Below are 13,112 nucleotides of genomic sequence, written 5' to 3'. Positions count from 1 at the left end.
GAGCATTGACTCACAATGACCACCTCCACTTTTAGTTTCCTTCTTTTTCTCCAAATCGTTTGCAGGAAGAGTGACATTCCCATCCTGTAATAAAGCCAACTGCGGATTTTTGTTATGATCCACAGGTTAGTTCCCCATCAAGTTGCCATGGCTTCCAGACTACTTTCAGGACGGTACACGCTGCCTGTGCGTTCCTCACCCTAGAGCAGGCATCGTCCTTGGTGCTACCAGACAACAGCTGTGTAATAAAACCAACTTTATGTTTCCATCGAGGATCCCGAATTTGTTTCTCAAGATCAAAAATGTGGGGACATAGAAAAGGGCTGATGAACAGGGTTTTTGAAGACTGGTGTCTCCATCTCATTGGAAGTCATCTGAAGCAGAACGAGGAGATATATATATAAAAATGCAGGAGAAACCCATGGAGGCTATTAGGAACAGGAAAGCGGAGCAGCCCCTTTCTCAAGGAATCAGATGCAGTCTGGGGCTGTGGGATGAGGCCTGGGCTGATGTGCCCAGAACAGCAGTAAGGAGGCCCAGAAAAGGCTGTGAAGAACACATGCACTGATTAATGCGAGCCTGGACTGAGTGGAGCTGGGGAGCACATCCCTCGACGCTGGATGCTCCTGAAGCTGGGGGTCTAGCCAGTACCCCTCACCCCAGATTCGCCTCAGATCAGTACCACTTCCTTACTGGAAGAGCTGCGAAAACCTCACCCCAAAGAGCAGCCCCGCGCCAGCTGGGGCCAGGACCAAGCGAACCCGTGACGGGAGACCCGGCTGTGCCCGAGGGAAGGGTGCCCCACGCTCCTGCGGCCGAGGTGGCCACCCCAGCCCCGCCGGGCGGTCCCGCACCCACCGCGGGCCCTCACAGGGGGGCACTGGCTCGAACCGCAGCGCCTCTGGCCCAGCCCCGCCGCAAACAGCCGGGCCGTGGGGATGAGGCAGCCGGGCCGTGGGGATGAGGCGGCCGGGCCCGGGCGGCCATTTCCCGCCCCGTGCGGCTCCGCAGCAGCGGCGGGCGCGGGCGGCCAGAGCCCCACGGCGGCCCCGCCCCGCCCCGCCCCGCCCGGCGCTCCGCCCGCGCCCCGCCCGCCGCCGCCGAAGGTTTCCGAGCGGGGGTCGCGGTGCTCGGCGGCCTTTCCGGAGATTGCCGAGGGGCTCCGGCCCCTCCCCAGCCGCCGCCGAGCCCGTGACCGAGGCGCTCCGGTGGGTCGGAGCCCGGCGCTCCCGCTGCTGCTCCGGTCGCGGCGCGGGGCTTGCCGCCCTCCCCCTCCTCCTTGTGCCGCTCCTGCTCCTCCGGCAGCGCCGGGCGCCGCGGTGACAGAGCGGGGCGATCGCGGCGGGGGGCGGCCGGGGCTCCGGCGGCGCGGATGGCGGAGGGCGGCCAGCCCCCGCAGCAGCAGCAGCAGCCACAGCCGCAGCTCCTGGCCGGCGGCGGCGCGGGGTCCGCCCGCGGCGTGAAGCGAGAGCCGGAGCTGGAGCAGCCCATGCCCGGCGGGGACGGCGCCGAGGGCGGCCACAGCAAGCGGCTGCGGACGGAGGCGGAGGCCGACGGCGGCGGCATGCAGGTAGCGGGCAGGGCCGGGCCGTCCCCGGCTCTCCCTTCCCGGGGGCTCGGCCGGGCCGGGCCGCGTTTGATTTCGGTTTGCGGGGTTCGGCGCGTTGCGCTCGGGCGTGCGGCCCTTTCCCGTCGGCAGCGGGGCGAGCGGGGCTCCCCGGGCTCCCGCCGGGTTTCCCGGGCCGAGCCGGGCGGCTCCGGGGCACAGCCCGGCACGTGGGGCGGCGGCGCGGGGCCCGCGGGAGCCGCCGCCGGGTCCGGCGCTCCGGGCACCGCGGCGCAGCCCGGGGAGGCCGCGGTGCGGGGCCGGGCGCGGGGCACCGGCAGCGCTCCGGGGCCAGCGGGGTTCACCCGCGCCGCCCTGGGGCTCGCGCGGCACCAGGAGAAATCCCAGGTACTGCCTGGGAAGGGGGAGAAGAGGACTAGTGGGGCGTCTTCCAGCTTGGTTCGGGATCTCACGTTCCTGTTTGTCTTCTGCCAGCGCGGTTTGATCGGCCCCAAAACATCGCTCGTTCCAGGTGCATTGGCTTTTGTGTTTGTGGGATGATGCTGGCAAGGTATTTCTGCCTCCCTTTGTCTGGGTGTTGTGGAGGGTTGTTTTATTATGGCAGTTGCACTGGCCTTTTCTGCTTCTGTCTCTCGTGACGAGTATATGAGAGCTCTTTGGAAGTGGAGTGATTTATTCATCTCAACTTGTTTCTCCTCTCACCTTTTCTTGGGCTGGTAAGCGCTGCTGGTAGTTTCCAAGGGGAGCATCCTGTTCTCCGCTGTGCTTCTCATCAAGATACCGAATGCTGACCAATACTCTTCCCTTTTTGCTTCACAGGCTGCCCGCAGTTTTCATGCTCAAGATTTATTTCTTTTTTAAACGGCTTGCAGCAGGGGAGTTTTGTTTGTGGTTCTGTCTGATGTTCAGCCTTTCACGGTGGTCTCTGCACACCACAACATCGTGTTTTTCCCAGTGTGATGGTGCGGCCTGAATGTGTGCTAGAGCTTCGCACCCAAGTGCTGCCGCTTGTGCTCCCCAAGGGCTGGCAAAAATCGTGCTGCACTCTTTTATCCCTTGGAGTAGTGTGTTCTCCCACACGTAGGTGTCAAGTATGACTCAGACAATGTGTACAGTTGCAAGGAGAAAGATGCTCAGCCTCGAAGGAGTTGAGTCTAGCTAGGAGTTATGAATGAGTGCGCAAACACAGTGACATGAAATTCTTCCAGCTCTGCAGAGTTGAACTGAGACAGAAGTCCTGTGTAACCACAGGAGATGCACCAGTTTACCTGCAGTTAGTGGTTAAACTGGTTGGTGTTCGTGTAAACTAGTGGTAAATCAACTGAAAATTGCCCAGGAAGGGACTTGGACTGGTTTAGCAAAAGTCTGAATTTTTTTTTTTTAACTGCAAATGAGTACAATTTCTGTACAGATAAAAGACTCCTCTTTATGTTTACATGGAAGAGTGTTTTGTTGTCTATCCAATGAACAGTGCAAGTTAGTAAGGTTGCAGCGTTCAGCCACGAGGCTACAACAGTGCATGTGTGCAGCAGTGTGTAATGCTGGTGTTAATGATACTAGGGATTAATTGTGGAATTAATTAGTAGAAAGTTGGGGTTTATTTCTGTATCAGATGGTGACAAACAGTGGAGAAATTAAGTGATGGGCTATTAGTAGGGTCTGATTTTTAATTATGTCTATAGTCAGTATAGCTGTTCTTCAGATTAGGACACCCATATTGTACTTATTTGGCATTTATAGCATAATTTTAATATTTCCATATGTATATACATGGAAAAGATTTTTCAATCTTTTCAATATAAAATATGAAAATGAACATATATATATATATATGTGTGTGTGTGTGCACAAATACATACTGTTATTTGGAACTAGATGATCTTTAAGATCCTTTTCAACCCAAACCATTCTATGATTCTGTGTCCAGAAGTTTGTCTTGACTTTTTTTACTGTTAAAGCATATGGCTTATATATTTGGAGAATCTTTTCATATTTGTAAGCAAGAAGTACCAAATTTGAAGCTAAACTTACAAATAATATCAGAGGTAGGAAAAAAGTGTTCTCCAACGTTTGGGAAATTCGGTGTCTTTTAACCTAGAAGTCAAAACACAAGATTGCCTTTTACAAGGATTTTGGTTCAGATAGTGTCTTCTTTTGGAGTATCTTATTTTAGAATAACGGGTTCTTTTTAGTAAATCCTCTATGTTTAGCTGTACGTAATGCTTACAAGAGGAATAAAGAGCCTATTCTTTGATTTTTCTTTCTCCCCCCCCCCCATATGTACTAGAGGCTTTCTGGAAGCTGGAAATAACACCAGCAACTGTCGTACCTTGTTTTTCCTGGAGATCCTGTCAATTTTCTACTTCCTGTTCCAAGAGCCACAGGCTGTTGCTGTGTAAACTTGGTGACCTCGGGTCTCTGGGCTGATAGCAGGGAATCATGGAGTGCTGTGCCTACCACCATTTCTTCTTTGCATGACCTGTACCTACCAATGGTTCAGGATATGAACACGGCTTGTAATGCTGAAATAAATCATTTAGCTGTAGAAATTACTAATGTAACTCTAAAACTCATAGCTTTTTTTGGGTCCTATTAATATGAAGTATCAAAACTAGCCTACAGGAAGATAAGATAGTAGCTAGTTATTAAGACCTTGGGGCAAAGGGTGTCTAAAAGCTTAAAGCAGCCCTTATATTTACCGGGCTTCTTGTTTTCTGCTGTCTCAGGCCAGCATGCTCAGACAGCTTATGCAGTTAGGGTTTCATTATCTAATCCATCTTTGATCAGGCCGGATAAATGGTGTTTGGCCAGTGCTGATCTTGTTAGGAGGGTGGTGTAAAGCTGCTTGAGTTGGGATTGGGACAAATCGGATCATGGCTGCTATCTGCTTCTGGGACATATTTCAGTTAATCATGGCGTGGGAGGAAAAGGTCCATCAGAAATTGCTGGTTTTTAGCTCCCTCTGTTTCATAAGTGGCAAAAATCAAACGCCGCCAGCCAGGAATGTCTCCTGGAAGTATTTGGATAGGTTTGTAAGCTTTGGAAGTGAAGTGCCCCAAAGGTGCTGCTGCTTTTTAACTGTATAAATACTAGCTAGTGACTAGTTTGTGCTCTTTGCTGGCTTGGATGGTTGGGTCATTTGGATCAGCTTGCTGATCTGAGTAAAAATAATGCCTAATAGAGGAAAGGAAAAAAAAACTTATATACTGCACTGAAATGCAGTTGTTGATGCAGCTGTATTTGCTCCTTGTCAAAAGAGACTGACTGCTGCACAGATGGAAGAGAAAGTACCCTTGCAATAATCTCTCTCCTCCTCTGTTCCTCGCACGATGAAAGATGAGAAATGTTGTGGCTAGCTAGAAAGTGTCCCTTTCTCTTTAGAGCTGCAGTCAAGGGTCCTGTTTTTGTATTCCAGGGTGCTGTTTTTGTATTCTTCTTCCAAGTGCTAGAGGTGTATCAGACATCTTACACTGCTCAAGAAAGTTACTAAAATATCTTCCCCTTGCTTTGCTTGGTTGAATGAGTTAATCAACTCCTCCTTCAGTGCCCAAGCTGAATTTTGATTTAACTTTTTTTATGGGGTCTAGACTGGTTAGTTTATACCTGGGGGTAATATATGGGTGGAATTATATGCAAGGTGTGAACAGAGCTGGTCCTTGTTCCTCTTTCATGAATGACTTTTGTGCTCAGCATCCCTGAGTATTTGGGAGAGTTACTGTTCTGCAGCCATGAGCATGGCCAAGTGCTCGGGGCAGACAGTGCAGCTGTGGTCTGTGCCTCACCCAGGCCACGTAAACCTTTAGTGGCAGCGATGAGTGGAGACTTTGTGTTGTCATTCAGCCATGTCTGCATAGGGTTCATAAAGATGACTGGTGGTGTTGAGATCAGTCCCCTGTGACTAAATAATGATGTAATAGACGATAAGTCTTTCCTCCGCAAGAAAGTCCACGGTTTCTCCTCCTGCTGTGAGCCAGAAGATGGTCTGTAACACCCTCTACCAGCCCGGCTCATTCCACCATAATGACTGGAAACCTTGAACTGCAGTATGCCACAGAAAGGGGGGAGCAGGAACATGGCTTGTGCTTCATGACAGCCACCAGTGTCCTCATTCAAATTGTGGCCTGTTTGTGGTGCTCCAGAGGACAGCAAGAAATCAGTCTGCTGATAATTTCCTAAGACAGGTTTGAGTTTATAAATAAGAGGGCCGATTGGGATTGTAATCAAGAAGGGGCCAGTGTATAACAGCTTTTCTGCTGTGAGGGATCCTATGGAAGTCTGTATTTTTAAATCTTACAGAAGAGAACATCTAGTTCCAGTAAATGGTGGAAAAGCTGTGTAATCAGGTTAGCTTTTTCCTCCCTCTTATTATTCATGGCATGACTGTCTTTGTAAAGAGATGCAGAGCAATGCAGGGGATACAAGATACTATAGAAAAGAAAGGAAGTTCCAACCTTTAGAAGCTGACCCCTGCCTTGGATCCAGGATGAGGTTTCCTAGGATGCTTTCCACAGACTATTGCTGATGTGTTGAGACATAATGAATCACCTCTAAGTGTGTTGTTGTTTCTCTGTTTGCTTTTGTCCTTTTTTTTTTAAATATTTGTGTGTTATGAGTTAGACCTGACACAGTCTGGGAACACTTAGAAAATCTCCAGTTCAAAGAAAACCTTTGGCAAACAGACTGAAAGTTGGGATTTTAGAGTTGTTGAGAATGCTTTAATGTTGGCTCTTTTCTTGCCCTACTCAGGAAAATGGAAAGCCCAAGTGAAGTATTCTGGATGCTTTAGTACCCCTCCAGGCTCTCTCGTTATTTCTCTGTAGATTCCAGAGGTTTCTGTTTAAAGGTGATGGCCGCAGTTGTGAGGTTGGAAGCCGAACAGAGGTCTGGCTCTACTGGAGATGGTTTCCTTCTGCATATGTGTACCAGCTGTAGACATATGCTTTTTATTTTTCCTTTTCAGAATTCCCGTTTAGAAACATGAGTGCTCTGATATTTTGCAGGAAGCCCGGGCCTCTCCTTTGCCTGTTGGAAAGGTTGCCCACCTAGCCGAGTTTGGAGCAGCTCCAGGCACATCCTGTGAAATACCCTCTGTCGGCTTTTCCTTCCAGTGATGTAGCAAGCAGGGCTCCTGCTTTGCCCTTCTGCGCTGGGGGTTTGCGTCTCTGTTTTCAAGGTTGTCTCAAAGAAGTGCTGCTCACTGAAGGTTTAGCAGCCGTGTTGCTGTGCTGGTTTCATGCTTTATTGTGACTCTGCTGAGAGTTTCCTGACTCTGCTGAGAGCTTTCAGTGGCTCTGCTGCGTGAGGCTTGTGGCAGTAGGAGTACCAGGACACACGAGATGCAAAGGAGGCAGCAGTAAAATAAAATAAAAAAAATTAACTGCTTCATTTGCACTAGTGGTAGGGAAGCCAAATTGAAGTCGAGACGAATCTGGACTGGATTCTGTGTGTGGTCTGTGGCCCCCTGGAAACTGCTGCTGAAGGACATACCCCTGTTAGCTTGGAAAAATAAAGCCTGTCGTTAGCAGCATTTGGTTGGCTGCACAGGAACCTCTGCCCCTTTGGAAAATGCTAGGGATCACATCAGTTGATGATGTTTCAAAACCTATCACTATGCTGCTGACTTGTCTCTTGGCGTGCAGTAAACCTTGGGTTTTGTATGAAGTGAAAGAGAAGGGCAGATGTTTTGGATGTCTGGAAACCTCTTATTTAATTTGCCCATCTCTGATATTACTTGACCTTCTCTGTGTGTGTGTGTGTTTGCTTTTGAAATGTGGTGGCTGAGGGATCAGAGGAACATCCAGAAGAGAAGTGAGAGAAGCAATTAGAGGTAACGAGTTCCAGTTCATTGAAGCATTCTGTTGATCTACATTTTACAGTGGTATTGAGTGGACGCCTGAGTGTAGCTGTCATGAGATAATCCCGATGTTTAGGGATTAGAGCTGCTTGGCTGCATTTTGGGCCTTAACTCCCTTTGCTCTCCAATAAATTTAATTTTGCCAGCAATCTTGTAAATTCAGTTTGAAAGATGTGTGTGTATTTTCCCCAGCATGTTTCCCCCTCCTTCTGCTTCACTTTCCTGAGCGCACCTCCTTTTTTCTAGGTTGAGTTAGAGGTGTTTGTAGGAGCCAAATCTACGATGACAGGGGCTGTATGAAACAGTCCTCACCGGTCCTGGTCCACGCCACTGTCCTGACCCCGCAGCATTCCCTGTCAGGGCTCTGCTGAACTGTCCTGCTGAGCTGTGCCAGGGCACCTTTCCTGCAGAAAACCTTTGCTGAGAAAGGCCCGACATAGTTTTCTAGGTTTCTAACCTTCATTCTCGGCTCTGGAAGATTTCCAGGGTGTTTGTGAACCGTTCCAGTGTCTCTCTTGTTTGGCTTGTCACACATACATACGGCATCTATCGAAACCACCCCTATCAGTTCTCTTGCTGGTCTGAAGGAAATGGGTCTTTAACTCCTTAGCAGTGATATGATGTATTTAAGTGGCCACAAAGAAGGAAAGGTTGTACACAAAAGCTCCATTGTTTAATGAGGGGCATCAGCTGAACTTGAGCTGGATCCAGCATCTGCTCGGGCAGAGCAGGAAATTTTGGCAGTTTCTGTCAGCTCACTTAGTGCGACATTGGTGTTCAATCAGCTATACCATTGCCACCTCCTAACCTTTGGAGTGTGGGCAGAGTGTACTTGTAATTCATACGGATTAGAAAAGAGGTAATGAGATCTTTTACTTGGATAGGACAGTGGGATTCACTCTGGCATGTTTTTGGAAGGGGCTGTGCTTTCACGCGGCTGTTGCTTGTACTTACCTTTGTTTAGGAGAGTTTGTTGTGCAGAAAGATTGGATGCTTGCTTCAAAGAGCATGGGCTAGAAGCAATTGTTGATTTTTTTTTTGTATGACTTTCTTGGGTTTTGCCTGCTCGTAATTGCCTCAGCAATAATGCAAGTATTAGCATAGAGATGGGGAAGAAGCTGCACCATTTAAGGGGGGGGAAAAAACCTCAGTGTGTCAGCACTTTTTACCCTTTGGCTGTACGTAGCTAAATTTCCTTTAATAAAGAGACTAAAGAAGCAACTTTATGTGGCATTCTGTGTGCTGCAAATATCAAAATATGCTCCCCAGAGGCCTTTGAGGTCTTGGGATCTGGATCCAGCTCAGGTTTCTTCAAGGAACAAGAGCATTGTGCTCTTTTAATGGAGGCTTTCTCTACAGCTTTCCCACTGCTATTTCTGTAGGAGATCCTTGCAGACACTTGGGGTGGTTATCACCATTGGGGGTGATGCCCAGGAAGAAAATCCCACCAAAGCATCACTAAAAAGCCTTGATTTAGTGCTGCGTGGGCTGACAGGAGGCTGTAGCTGGGATCCTAGTGCTATAATTTGCTGCTTGTGGTTGCCGTTCCCTTACCCGGATAGGGGCGGGAAGGTCGCCTTTTTTCCAGCCTGCTCACTGACCTCAGGCAGCGAGGCAGGGGGAAGGCTGGACTCTGAACTGCTGAGGGGCTGGGTGCCTTCTTTCTGCATTCCCAGATCTGCAGGCAGAGGAGCCAAGCGTGACTCTCCAAGGAGTTTCTGTGGGATCGTGCTTCTGAGCCATCTCTGCCTGTCTTTTTGGTTTTATTCTGTCTGTGGCTTTGCTTCCTTTTTGTGGGAAGAAGTGAGGGGAAGTGCAAGGAATGGCTTCTCCATTACCCTTTGTACTCTTCTGTCCTGGAAAGCAGGTCCGTCAGAGGCCTCTTTCCTATCCTTGTTTCATGTTAAAAGCCCTGTGTGGCGTTGAAGTGAAGCTGGACCAGGAGGGAGTGTATTTTGTAGGTACTTTGCCTTGCCTGTTCTTGAAGCTCAGCTTTGGAGTGATGTGGGGTTGTTCCTGGGATTAAAGACTGCTCTCTCTGAGTGATGCTGCTTTTACTTCCATTAGTGGGACCAGCCATACAGCCTGAGGAGATCCAAAAGGTTCATTCATGGAAGGAAATCTAGGCTGTGGTGTTGTTGCTGCAGCAGATGGAACCATGGGGCATACTGAAGGAAATGGGAGCTGGCAGTGTGATATGGGCAGATGTCCTGGGACTGGTGGCATGTACAAGAGTGGGAAGCAGGAGTTTGTGTTATGTTGGCCTTAGGAATTATTCAGATTGTGGAGGAAACTGTGGCAATAAAGCGTTTGCAACACTGCTGCTGTTTTGCAGTAGTGGATCTGAATGTCTCTTGGGCAGCCTGCAGGAGAATCCAGTTGGCTTCTGAAGTTCCTGCCCATCCTGCTGTTTGTTTTGTCCAGGAGCAGAAGTTGAAGCATGTGAAAATGCAGAATGCTCTCAATGCTCCAGTTTTTGGAAGAGGTGTGTTACGCTACGGTGGTGCTGTGGGGGTTGGGGTTTGACCTTCTGTGGTCTGAAGGTGCTGGGTGCTGTGTCCTCAATGCAAAGGAGACAGAGAACATGCCAGAGTGAGAACCTGTGCTGCAGCAGGCTGTGACTGGGGAGACTTGATACATGGGGCATCCGCATGGTAGGGGTCGGAGTTCGTGCCCAGCAAGTGCCCAGCAGGAGAATGTGGCAAGAAGGCATCGTGTGAGGTCATAATTATGTGGCTGTACCTTTTATGTTTTTAGAAATGACTTCATCTCCGCAAGTGTAGCAAATGGATAGTGCTCATTGAGCGCTATTAAATCTAATGGGAATTTTGTAACCAGTTAAAATGGGTGTGAGGTCAGGTTTTGGACCGAGAACTATCCAATATTTCATTTCTTCTTTTTCATCTCACGTATGACCCCAAACTGAATTTACTGCAGATAATCTAAACTTTGCACTGAAAACACAACTATTAATTTTTAATGGTCTCTTCTATGGTACTCACCACCGTGCTTCAGAGATACTGATAATCTTATTTTTTAGTTTTTCTGAGATGTAGAAAAGGTATATTCTGTCTTATTGTAGAAATGGGGAATTGTCGTACTGGTAATAAGACCAGTTTTGCAAAAATCTGATTGACACTTATAACCTGGTTTATTTTTGATTTGTATTTTTTATTGTAGTTGATGGGGTTTTGGTGATATTTAAATCCTTGATCTATGACTCTCCACAACATCCACTCTATATGTGAATGCCACTGCTTCCAGAGGATGATCCTTAAGTGTGTCACGTTGGGCAGATATAAAGTGGTGATGTCTTCGTCTTAAGAAACAGCAGAAAAGCTTGAATTAAGTAACTTGGTCATCGTAGTTAAACTTCTCTTGGAAAATGAGGTTTGAAATCTAACTTTTCAAGTAGAATGAATATTGTTTGTCTTAAACTACAAAACCATGTACCTTTTGGTTTCTGCAGGTGTTTCTCCTGATCAGAACACAGCACTTCCTAGGCTTGAATGCAGTGGGAATCAGGAAAAAATAGCATATAATCCTGATTTGTTGTAACATCCCTGCACATGAGGAAACAGTGCAAGTTGCATGGGTAGCTGTAGCTGCTATTTTTTAATCCACAGGCCTTGACTTTTGCAGTTGCTATTCTAGGAGAGAATGTAGCTACCTTGCCTTTTGAGTTAAAAGCATGTTTCTGTCTGTTAGCAATCAGAGAGCTGCTGTGTGGACAGGAAAGGCAGGAACTGGCTCCTGATCTGCTCCTGCGCTGGCTGCCTTGTGGGACCTGCAACTCTCTCCCTTCTTGGGTACCCAGGTCTCAGTGTGGTCACTTGGACTGTCCAGGAGGAGAGAGAGGCATGTTTTGCTGAGGATACTTTGTGACACATTGGGGCTGCAAATCAATCCCATTGCTTTTTGAAAAGAGGAGATAAGGAGCAATCTGGCAAAACACTGTTTGTGCCTCTGCATGTGTTCTGGGAATTCTTGTTGCCTTGAAGTGACAGGAGAAGATGAGGTTGGAGTCCTCTCCAATGCTCACATGAATCCAGTGGAGACCTGACATCTGCTGATGTCACCAGCTGCATTTCACAGCTTTTTTTCCTATATGACCTGTGTACCTAAGCACTTGGAAGATTCTGACTTCCTGGGCTAGTTAGATTTCCCTAAGAGTGGTGGTCTACATGCCAAGTGTTGTGAGGGCTGGGCTGAGAGGTCACAATCACGGACAGGAGGCAATATCATCCTCTGCAATGCCATGGTGGAATGGATTCAGCAGGAGGTGGTAGTGGCTTTTGTGAACAGTGCTGTCTGTGTGATGGTTAGATGTCAACCATGGACCAGAGAATGGTTCAGAGAAGGGGAATGTAAAAAGAAATGGACTAATTGTGGATTTTGATCATCAAATAAAGAGTTACAGTGGAACTAACCCTTTGTAGTGTTTCCATCTGTCATGGTTTAATCCCAACTGGCAGCTGAGCCTCATGCAGCCACTCGTTCACTCCTCCTCACTGGGAAGAGGGAGAGAATCAGAAGACTAAAAGTGAAAAAACTTGTGGGTTGAGATAAAGAGAGTTTAACAGGTAAAGCAAAAGCCAAACATGCAAGGAAAGCAAAACAAGGAATGATTTCACCATGTCCTATGGGTATTCAGCCATCCCAGGACAGCAGAGCTTCATTATATGTAATGGTGACTTGAGAAGACAAACTTCATCCCTCCAAATGTCCTCCCTTCCTCCTTCTTCCCCCAGCTTTATATGCTGACCATGACACCATGTGGTATGGAATATCCCTTGTGTCATTTGGGGTCAGCTGTCCTAGCTCTGCCCCCTCCCAATTTACTGTGCACCCCCAGCCTCCTTGCTGGTGGATTGGGGTGAAGCAGAAAAGGCCTTGACTCTGTGTAAGCACTGCTCAGCAGTAACTAAAACATCCCCGAATTATCAACACTGTTTCCAGCACATATCCAAAACACAACCCCATACCAGCTACTGTGAAGAAAATTAACTCTATCCCAGCCAAACCCATGACACCATCTGTCCATCCCTTCTTTCAGCGCTCACTTCTGACCTGTCAGGACTGTTGTGATGGACTTGGATGTGGTGAATGAGGCTGAGACTGGTATTTGAGTCTATATTGTCTGACCATCTGATAAATGTGTCTATATATATATGTCTGTATGTGACTTTGCCAGGAAATTGAAATTATGCTTGTAATTAGGTCTGTTTTTTGTGTGTGCTTCTGTCCACTGATTACATCCTTCCAGAAGAGGCTGGCTGCATTTCATCATCTTGCCTGATCTCTTCTGGCTTTTAACGGGAACATCATGTGGTCAAATACTGCAGATTCAGAAAAATAACTTTTCTCTGTTGATTAATCACAAATTAGCACCATTAAGAATTCTTGGTGCTTCATATTCTGTCTTGAAATCTGTGTGTCTGTAGGGCTGAGAACTGAGTGTATCTGTTTCAGCCAGATCACTGCATAAGTTCTCCTGGGGATGCTTCCCTTGGGAAAGGTGTTGACTAGAATAGATGAAAGTGCAATGAGACTTTGTGTGTGTTTGTTTTCCTTCTGTTATTAATTGCTTAAAGGGTTGAGTAAGAATTCCTCCTCTGCTATGGGTTGATGTTTTCATCTTGAGTGATCAGGTATTTGTAACTGCTTGGCATACCAGGAGGAGCATGGGTT

General features: G+C 47.9%; 1 protein-coding gene across 23 annotated transcripts in view; it reads left to right on the top strand.

The window, feature by feature from the left end:
• Positions 1-1,104: 1,104 nt before the first annotated feature.
• RBFOX2 (RNA binding fox-1 homolog 2) overlaps positions 1,105-13,112 on the top strand; it is a 173,493-nt gene continuing 161,485 nt past the window's right edge. For 6 of the 23 annotated variants that reach the window (XR_010430660.1, XR_010430657.1, XR_010430658.1 and 3 more), the window contains exon 1: positions 1,108-1,570. Coding sequence is in view for 13 of the 23 variants with exons in the window: in XM_064654944.1 (XP_064511014.1) it covers positions 1,373-1,570 (198 nt within the window). In the remaining 10 variants the exon portion in view is untranslated. Of the gene's footprint in view, positions 1,571-13,112 lie in introns of all 23 variants that reach the window. The other 17 variants (XR_010430661.1, XR_010430662.1, XM_064654942.1 and 14 more) reach the window with 6 other exon arrangements.

The sequence above is a fragment of the Pseudopipra pipra genome, chromosome 5 (assembly GCF_036250125.1).
Source record: "Pseudopipra pipra isolate bDixPip1 chromosome 5, bDixPip1.hap1, whole genome shotgun sequence".
In the NCBI taxonomy this organism is placed as follows: Eukaryota; Metazoa; Chordata; class Aves; order Passeriformes; family Pipridae; genus Pseudopipra; species Pseudopipra pipra.
Note: the sequence above shows the minus strand (reverse complement) of the source record. Positions and strands in the feature narration are given on the sequence as shown.